At 40.3% G+C, this 13448-nt stretch overlaps 1 protein-coding gene across 6 annotated transcripts in view; it reads right to left on the reverse strand.

The window, feature by feature from the left end:
* The window catches only part of LOC124264073 (protein FAM13A-like), a 95341-nt gene that overhangs the window by 9286 nt on the left and 72607 nt on the right, over positions 1-13448 (reverse strand). For 4 of the 6 annotated variants that reach the window (XM_046698792.1, XM_046698796.1, XM_046698797.1 and 1 more), the window contains 14 exons: positions 12800-12974; positions 12560-12683; positions 11942-12037; positions 11373-11554; positions 10783-10833; positions 10019-10128; positions 9636-9681; positions 9229-9394; positions 8795-8838; positions 8630-8684; positions 7853-8273; positions 6976-7108; positions 3024-3104; positions 500-565 (listed from right to left, as the gene is read on the reverse strand). In XM_046698792.1, the coding sequence (XP_046554748.1) occupies positions 500-565; positions 3024-3104; positions 6976-7108; positions 7853-8273; positions 8630-8684; positions 8795-8838; positions 9229-9394; positions 9636-9681; positions 10019-10128; positions 10783-10833; positions 11373-11554; positions 11942-12037; positions 12560-12683; positions 12800-12974 (1750 nt within the window). The remainder of the gene's footprint in view (positions 1-499; positions 566-3023; positions 3105-6975; positions 7109-7852; positions 8274-8629; positions 8685-8794; positions 8839-9228; positions 9395-9635; positions 9682-10018; positions 10129-10782; positions 10834-11372; positions 11555-11941; positions 12038-12559; positions 12684-12799; positions 12975-13448) is intronic. The other 2 variants (XM_046698793.1, XM_046698795.1) reach the window with 2 other exon arrangements.

A 13448-nucleotide genomic window follows, 5' to 3' on the forward strand; every position in this document is an offset into this window, starting at 1 on the left:
CATACCCATGTTTCTCGTACCGACCCCACCCTAGGATAGTGAACATACCCATGTTTCACCATCCCACCCTAGGATGACCCATGTTTCCCACCCTAGGAGGATAGTGAACATACCCATGTTTTCTGAACATACCGATGTTTCCACCCTAGGATAGTGAACATACCCATGTTAGTGAACCACCCTAGGATAGTGAACATACCCACTCGTGTAATTCCACCCTAGGATAGTGAACATACCCATGTTTCTCGTGCCGACCCCACCCTAGGATAGTGAACATACCCATGTTTCTTGTAAATCGACCCCACCCTAGGATTTCGTGTACCGACCCCAACCCTAGGATAGTGAACATACCCATGTTTCTTGTGCCGACCCCACCCTAGGATAGTGAACATACCCATGTTTCTCGTAAACCGACCCGACCCCATAACCGACCCCACCCTAGGATAGTGAACATACCCGTGCTTCTTGCACTGACCCCACCCTAGGATAGTGAACATACCCATGTTTCTTGTATTGATCCTGCTCCACTGGGGGTGATGGGGGGATGTCTGTGTTGATGGCCACACTGGAACAACACAGAGAAATAATGCAAAATGACATTAGAGAAAAAATATCAAACATTCCAATTTCGTTTGAATAATTACGTACACTGGAAAATAACATTGTCTCCAAATTTAAAATGATAAACAAAAATCTAGTTGGATGAAAACGTTACTGATTTAACGTATATGTATATATAAACATTGTGACATTATGTATTTAGCTATAACATTACTGGAGAGCAATCCTCCCGCCTGACCACAGCACCCTGCTACACACCATCCACCAGGGAAGCAGAACTGAACATGCAGTGAAGCCTGTTCACGTGTACATACATCTTACCAATGTGCACACCAAGACATGACAGGTCAACATGCATGGCCTCTACCATCACATCAACACTTACTGCCCACGGTAATACAATTACAATCAAATTTGCATAAAATTGTCCATATTAGTTCTGAAATACCTATTATTTAAACAAGAATGCTTGTAATGTTATTTTGAAATTCTAATTTTTGGCATAATTAAGCTCATTTTCCAGTTCTGAAATTCCTAGTTTGTCTTAACTCTCCATTTCAGTTATATCTCTAGATGTTTTCAAATGTGAGTGAGTGAGTTTAGTTTTACGCCTCACTCAGCAATATTCCAGCTATATGGCGGTGGTCTGTAAAAATAATCGAAGTCTGGACCAGACAATCCAGTGATCAACAGCTTGAGCATCGATCTGCACAATTGGGAACCGATGACATGTGTCAACCAAGTCATAGAGCCTGACCACCCGATCCCGTTAGTCGCCTCTTACAACAAGCATGGGTTACTGAAGATCAATTCTAACCCGGATCTTCACGGGTTGTTTCCAAATGTGCCAGTAGTGATAGAATGTTAATCCTCAGTTCATACTGTATAATTGCTACTCAGTATGAAACTGAACTCTTGATAGTGAAGCCCATCTGATTAATTTCTATAGATAAAAGGTACTATGACAGCCAATAGAGAAGATGGAGAAAAGCCTTGTCATAATATGTGAATGTCAAATCCATACAAGAACAGTGTCAATCACATGCAATACAGGGTGACAGTGACCAAGATGCCATGTGGAACAACTTCAGTTTCAATCTTGTAAACCTTCCCAACATGTAAAGTGAAACAAAACACCGGATGAGAATATGGACTTGTTTTACACACAGATGTTCTTCAACACATTTTCAAACAATTTGCATTGTTTTGTTTTCTTACCACCAGAAAAAAATGTTTGACGAAAATGTAACCTGTAGATAACCCCCTTCTACACACTGATCTTTCTGGTCCTGAAAATTTGGCTTATCTAAGGTCATATATGGTACCCATTATAACACTACATAAATTCATTGTTGGTTCCTAATTCCGTGCCAATACTAATGCAGAAATGCCTGTTAATTCTGATTCTGATATTTATGATCACAGTCTCACTACTGATTTGAAAACAGAAAAGCTTGTCAATGTGTATTCTGATATGTAGTCATTATTTTGTACAAGCAAGTCAAGCAAGAGCCAATGCAAACCACACATAAACCCTACACCATAGACATGTCACACTATCATATACTTTTAGCTATTTGGCTGCTAGTTCCATGTGTACTAAGTAACTGTCTCAGAAGGAACCTGGTAGAAGGCTTTCATCTTGATAAGGTTGTCCTTTTAACATGGGTACCAAATGAATTTGTTGTGAAAGTGCTGTTTAGTGTCATAGCATTTAACATACTAGTAAACAAACACTGATGAATCAAGGTGTTATTTGTGAAACCACACTATGAAATTCAACATGAGTGTAACGCAGTGCTAATTGTTACATGAAGATGCTGTGCTATAACTGTCTTTCTACATGAGCTATTAATATGAACTACATCATACAGAGAATTGCATTCTACATCCAGCAAGGAACGAGATGTGACAATCTGATAATTGATGACTGATATCACAAGCCAAATATATCAACCAAGCAGTTGTATTGATCTAAGAATATTGACCAATCAGTGAGAGACAGCACAGGTGATAAAGACAAAGCATGTTGGAGGTAGTGCTGGGAGGGCAGTACAGCACAAGCTGACCACTTCAACATTAGTACAGGTGCAGGCCTACAAATTGTAACTAATATACAGCTATGAAGTTCCTTCCCTTAACTGTTTAATATTCATATCAGGGAGATAGGTGTATCTATTCATTGTTCCTTGAAGAAATAAATGTTTCCAGTGAAAAGAATATTTATAATTTGCTTTTAAGCTTGACAAACCTATTACAAACTTGAGTCCCACATTTGAGATTATAGGCTTACATAAAAATCTGTAGAATTACTACTGTTCTGGCCAAAAAATGATAATATACAGCACAAATTTCTATAAGAAGACTAGACTGAAATTTGTTGGATGAGGCCATAAAATCCTCCAAAATGGTCTAAATTAAGTTTGAAGTGGTCAGCTGTCAACCTCAGAGTCGGTGATCACCTCTCGTCTGGGAAGGACATTCTGGCGCTGGGAGAAGGAGGCGCTTCGTTTTTAGCGTCCTCTTCGTCGCTAGATGCCCAGCTGTGCAATCATAGAAGAGTATGGAATACACAGGTCTATAGCTACAGCAGTGAAACATTTATAGCTAGTGTTCGTTCCAACAACGAGTATAGAGGAAACAGACTCATGAATTTCAACTTTTGTTTCTTCCAGGTGACATTTTAGTGCAGACACCTGACAACAGCACAGAAAGTGTCACGTGCTGATATCTGGACTGAAATGTCATGTGAAAAGAATATGAAAGTTCAAATCCAATACTGTCTCCATTGATAAAACAGCTTCTTAAATACACTACTTCACAGAGTAACTCAGGTATACATCCTCTGGACGGGAGGGCATCCTCTGGTTGTACACATTGTGTTGTGTGTTAGCTAGTTATCACTCATGAAAATACTAATCAGTAAGAATGAAGTCATGAATCAACCTTAAATGTCTTTCAAGACTTTTTCATTAACTTCATGAGCCTTGTAGCGAATTTTGTAGCTGATCCTGCTAGAAAGACACAACCATGTTTACTACAGTTTAGGGATAGAAACGCTATGTTTTCATAGGGTGCCACTGGGCACCTGACAGATAATGTAGGTGTGTCTTTGTGAAAATAAGTGTGCCCAATTGAATTGTCATTTCAAATTATTGTGAATATATCAGTAAACTTGTAAACTTGAGAGCTGGATTTCGTGAACACTATCATGACAGCAAGAATAGGTCAGCTTCATTTGTCCTGGACCCATAAACTAACCCACAAACTATGTTATCATCCAACAGTATTTCCTGTTGTGCGCACTGGCATTCAAAATGGCCATACTCATGATAGGCTGTGAGATGGAGAGTGCCACCTATATAATTGTGTGTAGAGTCATTGCTGCCAGAGCACACTGAAAATATTTTATCTGTGTGTTTTCAATATTTACCATGCCATGGGACAGAAATTAAACATGATCCCTGTATTTACATTTTTCCCCTTTTTTCAGACACAATTTGGAGCAAACTATAAGCATGGGAACTGGTTCTGTACACCGTCCTCGAACCTGCCAGTTAATTAGAGCCTAACCATTGCTGAAGTTTTACTTGTATACAGCACTATTTAGCAGATGGACCTGTATACAGAGTATGTAAACTGTGGAGGACCCATGAACTGTTTTAGATTTACGTGTTCAATAGTCAGCAGTACATGATACTATCATCAATAAAAATTATAAATTTAAAATATTTATGCAATATATAAATAACAGAATGTTAATGTCATATCGTTTGGTTTTAAAACTTTTAACCATTTATTCAGGTAAGGATACCAACTTGAAAGAACATTAATATTGGGCTTGTTTGAAGTTCAGTGTACAAACATCATGCAAAGATACCCAGAAACGGGCGATTCTCATTCATCCCAAGCCTGGATGGTAAATTAGTCCCAAAGAAGCACCTCCAAACACTAGGATTGATACCAACACACTCAGTATATCACATAATTGCATATTACGTACCACATCACCAATTTATACGATGTTTCTTAAGATGTATATGATTAATATCTGCTGTTAATATATTGTAAGAAGAATTCAATATGAAATTAAGTTAGCACTACCTATTTGTTTCACACCAGCATGTACACTGTCTTTCTCACACTCAGTTATTACCATACACCACTCTGTTATAGCTTCATCGTGGCAGGTATGGAGCACATAAAAATACCAGGTTGTGGATGTAGGGGAACTGAGCAGTGTATGGTGCTGATGTAGCAATAAAACAAACTGAGTGAGTTTAGGAAATAGAAAAAACTGTTTTAGGCTGTTAGGCTGTTACTCTGTATCCCTAAACATTACACAACTGCAAATAGCATATGTCGAAATCACCCACTTCGGCCTAACTTGGCATTCAGTGGGATGCGTAATAAGATATCCAGAAAAGCATGTTTACTCGTAAAATCGGGCAAAACTTAGAAAAATACTGAATAGCTGCTGAAAACAATAGATCAGACTATAGATGGCAAATTAGGTCGCTCACCTGGCATGAAATGCATGTGCTGCCTACAGGCACAAGGGGTCATCTCAAAGATATTTTGTGCTTTTTCATGTGTGTTGACTATGTCTCATCTATTGATTAACATCTTACGTGTCTTTCTTTCATAAAGTTTATGTTGACTCAAAATGAGGTATGTAAAAGAGTATGATAACTGATAACCATAGAAACGCATCGTATTAAATGTCTCAAAATAGAACAACAGGACTGGATATTATTTGTAAATTGTTATGACATGCCGTGTACTTCCCCAGTATAATTGCCCTAAAGGATTATCTTATCTTAGCTGATATCTCTATCCCCCAGCCCGACCCCAACGATCGTCTGCGACACCCGTCCAGGTTTTGCTTTGGGGACGACCCCTCCTATCTGTTTCTTTTTATAGTGACAGTGAGACTCCATGGCAGCTACATCCTTAATAGTTTCAGCATGAAAGTTATTATTTTTTATGTCAGCTATCGTTTATAATGAAGCTACGTCTAATTTCAAATTGGGCATTTCAAAAGTGTCCTTTGTAATACAATATTGTTGCACACTAATTTGCTCATTTCTGCACTAATCTCTCCTCAGTAAAGTCCCTTTTCTACGTTTCCTATCTCCCTACCACTGAGACTGTAGTTAGGCCGAACTTAGTTTAACAGATATTTCACACTTTCACTACATAAATTGTAGAGATAAATGAGAAAATACAGTTTTTTTCTATTTCCGACAGTACTTTAGTTTAGTTTTAGTTTTTAGCAATATTCCAGCAATATCACAGATTGCAGGGGCTTCACAAATTGCACTCATGTGGGGAAATGAACCCGGGTCTCAGCATGACGAGCGTCTTTAACCACTAGGCTACCCCAACGCCCCATATTTAATCAGTGGGTATACACCTTGATTCTGAACCCCAGATTTACATCCACACATCAAGTTCATCCAGTGGCTACCATCACTATCCATGCTATGGACACTATTATACTGTAAATCATTAAATTAAAGCTTAACCAAATTAACGTGAGTTTGGATCCTTGGCTTAATATGAGTCAATGAAATTCAATTAAATTGATGTAAATTGCACTACTTTTGAACACATGACTACTTCGCAAATGATTAAATCAAGACTGTAGACTTAAGTTCCATGATATAGTTTGGTTGAATAATATCATCATAAACATAACTTGACATCGATATGTGATCCAAATCGCCCATGCAATTAAAAGCAGAAATTTAAAAATAAGGCACATTCACACGAGATCATCTGACAAAGTTAACGAGAACAAAGTTGCCATAATGGATAGTTGGAGATAATTGTAACTGCTTGATGAACTTGTGAAAACAAATTGTCCACATTTGACACCAGCCGAGGTGAGATGCACCAATCAGTTACATTGTTACTTGTGAGCATCGCTATGTGATTCTCTTCCCTTCACATGAAATTTACCATCATTGTCAAAATAAAAACGCACTGCTTTATTAATCAATGTGAGGGGCTCTCCAATTTTCCCCCTTTAAATTCATAACTGAATTAATTTCATGATTTATTTCAACAGGAAGAAGGAAATTAGCAACATCAGCATGAATAGATTCCACAAACTGTACCCACATACTCTACTTCTTAAATTCTTAACTGACATCTTCTAGTAGCATCTTTCATACTGATACGATACAGTAATTCATATCAACGAAAGAAAACAGGGTTCTATAACAGTGCATGCAAGTGTTAGCATAACTGAACCCAAACAAATCCTAACAGCAAAGCGATGGGTGAACCTCTGCATGCCAGTAGCATGACTGCAGATATTACTCCAATGACCAGACCCAATCCAAACAATGCTGAAAGCTGGGGGGGATTTATCGCGATGCATCAACAATGTCTGGTCATGGAACTCACCCATTTTTCTTCTTAAGTTTGACTGATCTGGGCGAGACGATGACAGCGTTTTCCAGGTCTTCTGCTGGATCCTGGGGCACTGGTTTCCTCATCATGTAGATGGCGGACTGAGTGGCTCTAGCGGGGATCGGGTCTGGAATTGAAACAGTTGTAGTGAAAGGCATATCCCAGATATCATGGTAGAAACAGTTGTAGGGAAAGGCATATCCCAGATATCATGGTAGAAACAGTTGTAGGGAAAGGCATATCCCGGATATCATGGTGGAAATAGTTGTAGTGAAAGGCATATCCCAGATATCATGGTAGAAACAGTTGTAGGGAAAGGCATATCCCGGATATCATGATGGAAATAGTTGTAGTGAAAGGTATATCCCAGATATCATGGTAGAAACAGTTGTAGGGAAAGGCATATCCCGGATATCATGGTGGAAATAGTTGTAGTGAAAGGCATATCCTGGATATCATGGTAGAAACAGTTGTAGGGAAAGGCATATCCCGGATATCATGGTGGAAATAGTTGTAGTGAAAGGCATATCCCGGATATCATGGTAGAAACAGTTGTAGGGAAAGGCATATCCCAGATATCATGGTAGAAACATTTGTAGTGAAAGGCATATCCCAGATATCATGGTGGAAACATTTGTAGTGAAAGGCATATCCAAAATTTCAGGGTTAAAACAGTTGTATGGGAAAGGCATATCACAGATATCATGGTGGAAACAGTTGAAGATGCCTTTTGCATTTTAGGCATATCCTAAAAGTCATGGTTCAAACAGAAAATGACTCAACTCAAACTGCAGTGCCTTGGACAAATAGGTGACTGGTATCCCCACTTAGTTTAGTATTGATTATATTAATTGTGCACCCATCAACTCACCTGAGCTGTCGACATGTTCATGCAGAATGGTGAGATCTAGCGGTGGGACAAAGGGCTTCCTGACATTGACCGGTGAGTGGTCAGGGGAGTTGACCTGACTTGGCTTCAATTGTTTGTCCAGGTGGATGTCTAGGAAGGCTATCCTCGACTTAAACTGGTTGTTGTGATTCATATCTTCATCTTCGTCTGACGAGGAGTTGGCCTGCTGGCGAGGCTTCAGAGGTTGCTTCCTGGGCACAGGCATGGGACGAGGGCGGGGATCCACTGCTTGAGTCTGTCCGAGAGGTTCATCAACTTTTGGCTCTGTATCCTGTAACAGCTCCCCAATCTGTGCATCAAGGCTGTCAAGGTCATGTCCTTCCAGACTGCGGCGGAACTTCCTGCTTGGTGATCGTCTTGGAGGTCCAACTGGCTTCTTGAACTGAAATGTTCCAGTATAAATCAATTTAAACATTAGGTCCATGAAACACTTGCTGATGGTCTATTATCCACACTCAGCAATATTCCAGCTGAATGAAACTGGTTTGCAAAATTAATACAATCTGGACCCGAGAATCCAGTCACCAATGTCATGATGTCGATCTTTGTAACCGGCATATGAAGACAAGCATCAACCAAGTCACAGATCCTGACGATGCAATCCCATTAGGAACTATTAATTGGTGAAGATCAATTCTTATTGAAACACTTACACTTGATCAGTTCACACATTAAGATATTAGTATCTGAAGACAGACAGTGTTCAGATGGACAGTTAATACGAAAAGTAGGACTTACTGAAGACAGGACTTGCGTATCCCGGTCAACACCCATGTCTGAGCTGTCAGAATCCCTGAAACATCACCACAAGGTAAACCAATATAACAGGAAGTAGGCAATGGCTAATTAACAGTGACACAAGACTCATCTTGACATTACATGTATTACAAGACAACACAGTACCTCTCTGGAGACTCCTCTTGTCTCAGCTCAGTTGACTTGGGGGCCTGTGAATGAAACAGAATATCCTCAAGATAATGATCAACAAAAGTTTCTATACAAAGAACATAGTACCAGGATTATCTATTGTTTGATGCTGTATTCAGCATATCCCAGCTGTATGACTGTCAGTAATCAACTCTGGACCTGACAATCTGATGATTGGTACTGAGAGCAACGATCAGGGTTAGATGGCAGTCAATACACCTGATCAACAAGTCTGACCATCCAATCAACTAAGTAACCTCTCACAACCACCACAGGTTGCAATTGGTAGTGAGCAATTCTAACCTGTAATACCAACAGGTCTTCTGGTACTAACAGTGACTGCGTGAATATGTCAGCAATATTTCAGTCATATAACTGTAGCCTGGGCAGACAACTGTTTCTTAAATTACCTTGGAAATGATGATGCTCTTGTTTTCAAAGAAGTCAAACACTGCTGATGTTGGCCTCTGTTTGCCTGGACGTGTCTGGGATCCGTTGACATCATCCTCCTTAATGTGGGCCTCAAACACAGAGATTCTGTCCTTCACAGCTGGCGCCGGCTCACTGTCAGATCTGCTGTGGGTGTTACAAGGTAAGGATACTCCGGGTTATCATACATTAGGGTACTAAGAAGTATGTACATGCACAAAAGACAAATGTTGTGCTATTATCAATCCTTTTGATTTCATGAAGAGCAATTACCCACAAACAGTACTCAATTTGTCATCATGCTGCTTACATGTTAGGAATAGAGGCTACATATATACATTACATATTTTGGGACTACTGTCACTGGCCAGATGTCTCTAGAACTAACCTCTCAGAGTTGTCGCTGTTCAAAGATGCCACATTGCCATCAGAGCCTGAAACAAAATGTCAACGTTCTTTATAGTTCCAGAAAAGATATTTCACATGATTACAAGTCTGATGGGGGTCACAAAGAGAATGTGTGTTTGTGTGTGTTGATGATGTGTGAGAGTGTGTGTGCGTGAGGATGGAGTGTGTTGTGGCAGTGGCAGTGGCATGGCGTGTTGGGAAGTATGCATGCACCATGAGAGTGGCTGTGGCTGTGTGTGTGCATGCGCGCGTGTGTGTGCATGCATGGCTGTGGCTGCGTGTTTTGATGAGGGTCTGGCAAGACAAGGCAATTAAGCTCTCAGATCACCTCCTCCCTGCCATTAACCACAGCTGTGATATTACCTGTGGAGCCGCTGGTGCTGTGGGAGTTGACCTCCTTCTGGGGGCTGACACTGAGACGGTCTCCGAAGATGTGCTGCACGATGCTCTGACTGATAGTCTTCTCCACCAGCCTGCAAGAGCAACAGACTTGTAGCTGGAACTTACCTTACCTACAGTCACGTGAAACATTTATCATGGAACAGGTTGACAAACCAATAAGGAAGACAAGATTGGGAAACACAGGACTATTTTTTCACATCCTGCACATCATAAGGGGTCTTTCCAAAATCTGTGAATTCAATACCAACTAAGCTTCAATACACTGTACAAACTGAACACTGTCTTACATCAGGGCTTTACATGACGAGGTGATTCCTGCATATTTTGTAAACGACTCTCAAAATATTATCATTCGAGTCAAGCTTGAAGCAAGTTTTATGGGTGGCCCTCACAATTCAGTTCAATAAAATCAATTTGATCAGCAAAAAATGATATTGTGAGATGATAGTTTTTACAGAGCTTTTACAGAGCTGTAAGATTGTTCCAGAGAACTCAAAGGAGACAGCAATCCTGGCTGTTTGAATTGAACAATGCTGTAGTTTCATTTGGTGGTGTGAGTTACACAGTTACATACTGAGAATGAGTAACACAAAGAAATATTTGATTACATAACAGATGGAGATAAATGTTTCCAGTGAGTGAGTTCATATTTATCGTCACATCGGGAATATTTCAGTCATATCGTGATCGTGACCAGAAATGTTTCCAGAACTGACTGTACTTACTCATGAGTCCGAGCTGTCACTACCGGAGATTCAATAATGCTATGACCCTCACTGAAACAGAAGGCCAAAGACACTTTTACAAATACGTGAAATTTAGTCATAATTTGCTACTTTGAGAGGCATTTCTTAGAAGTTGAGAAAGTTCTGATGAGAAAGCAAGTTGTCAAGAGTAAAAAAATACATACCAATGCATTGCTTTTATTTAAGAAATGCAGTTAGCTCTACCCCCATGTATAGTGCAATAAAGTAGAACTATTATTCCATCAAAACCACGAGGACGTAAACAAGACCATTGACCCAGTGCACACAGCAACAGCAAGGTAAGTTCAATCCTGGTCAGCACCTTCAAATTTCTGTGAGTGAGTGGTGAGTAAGTATGGTTTTACGCTGCTTTTAGCAATATTCCAGCAATATCACAGCGGGTGACACCAGATATTGGCTTCACACATTGTACCCATGTGGGGAATCGAACCCAGGTCTTTGGCATGACAAGCAAATGCTTTACCACTAGGCTACCCCACCGCACCTAATCATATTGAGTCGGCCAGTACTTGTATCAACCCAGAGATATCAGCAAATTACAGGTGTACCTGTCTGTGATGAAGGGTGAAGCACTCCTGTCAGGGTAGTCCTCTGCATCATGGACATACGGCCCCTGTATACCTGACAGGTGAGGTCGGCCTCCTGAGGAGGGAATGATAGGGGAGGTGTCACTGAGGTCCATCTCCTCCATCTCCTGGTACTGACTGCTGTCATAGCTCTTCATACTAGTCTGCAAAACAGGGACACCATTGACACACCACAACCAAGGATTCTTTCTGCACAGTTCCTGATGAATGCCTACATGCAGGATATCCAAATTTTGGATTCTAACCCTTCATCAAAGGAGCACAACAGCGAAGTTTCTGCAACCCAACCACCCATACTGACGTATCATTTTCGCCATTTTGAGTGGGCATCCCCAGACAACTTCAGGACCAATCTGTATTCTTTCTTAGCACCCTCATATATGACTGAACAGTTACATGAAAGGCCATATTTTCTTCAGTACAATCAAGGTTTAAACTAAGATTGTCACCGTCTCTGGCTGGATTTAATACACATTCCCCTCTGTCCTTTTCTCTTACATTAGCATGCTTATTAAGGTTAAAATGCCTACATTTCTAGGGGAAGACAAGTTGAGAGAATCATCAGCAGATGCAGAGATCTTGGGAGGAGGCGGCCGAGGTGGGGCTGACATCTTGTACCGCTTCTCCTGGAACACAATGGAAAGTGTGAGTGACAGCCACAACACAGCTTTGATTTCTGCACATTCCAACAATGATTTGACTTCCTATTAGTAGTTATCAAGTTTCAACGATGAAAGAAAATTATACACAATGAATCATCCAGGAAATTACTCATTTCTGCTGCACAAAAGTATCCCAGCACCATGTGAGGTTGTAGGAATCAACTGATGTTTTCCTTGCTTTGTTGACCACTAGATGGTCACTTTTGTCTGTTAGACTGGATACCTGTTTTGTTATGTAATACATGCCATTATATATCCATAAACACAAATCCAATATATGAAAACATTAACGCTTGAATCCATTCAATTTAAATGACTGCACAGCTCTTATCAAAGTTCATTCAACCTATCTGTTACCATTGACATACTTGATTACAGACCTAACACAGATATCTGTCCCAGTTCACAGACAAAACTGTTAAGCACTGTGATAACGGAGACCTCTGAATGGCTAACATGTTACAGTGACATCATGTATGTACTTACCCATGAGGCAATAGGCGAATCTTCATGTGACTGCTTAAAGATTGTGTTGTACTCTGCGATTAATTTGAACACGATCTGGTTTGTGGTACCTTGGTTGCGGAGCCCAGAGATCCCATCACCACACCTGAAATGAGGAAACAGACATCTTAGAGGATGTTGGAAACATCGCTCTCACTTCTATTAACATCTGTTTGCTTAGTGGACATATAACGGGATTCAGTATTTCGGCATAAGACTTACTTGAAAAGGTTTGGTCCAAACACAATGGCCAGAGCCATGGGGGACATCTTGTTGTCTTTCTCATGGTGTGTTACAACCACCAGGAACTGGCACAGGAACTTGAGGAGGTTGTAGTTCTCAGTGGGCAGCTCTTTCAGCTTATCCTTCAGATGCTGGACTATATGGTCCTTGTTGCCTGGAGAGATGCATGTGAGGGAGTATGGTTTTATGACACTTTAAGCAATATGCTGGTGACAGTCAGGAACACTGTAAACTGGCTTTGTTGCCAGAATCAAACTGAAGCATTCAACGTAACAAGTAGCTGCTTTAGTCACTAAGCTACCCCTCCAGGCTAATATATGGGTAGGATACGGCAACAACCATGGCTGCACAAAGCTGCACCACAAATGCCGGACTACATTAGAACCTCTCAAAAAATGTCTTTAAAAAATAGAAAGAAAGATAACAAATTTTTGAATTCATATCCAGAGCTCCAGATAAGATTTAGCTTATGTGGGTACTGTACCCACTGTATTTTTTTGGAGTGGGTATTATGAATGTTGAGTGGGTATTTCATTTTCCGTTAACCACTGCTTTCAAATATGTGCGTATTTCAGTCATTTTACTCACCTAAGTATTACGTCATTGAGTAAGTTTACTAAGCAGGTAT

This window comes from Haliotis rubra, unplaced genomic scaffold (assembly GCF_003918875.1).
Source record: "Haliotis rubra isolate DU_JTF1 unplaced genomic scaffold, ASM391887v1 Scf907, whole genome shotgun sequence".
NCBI lineage: Eukaryota > Metazoa > Mollusca > Gastropoda > Lepetellida > Haliotidae > Haliotis > Haliotis rubra.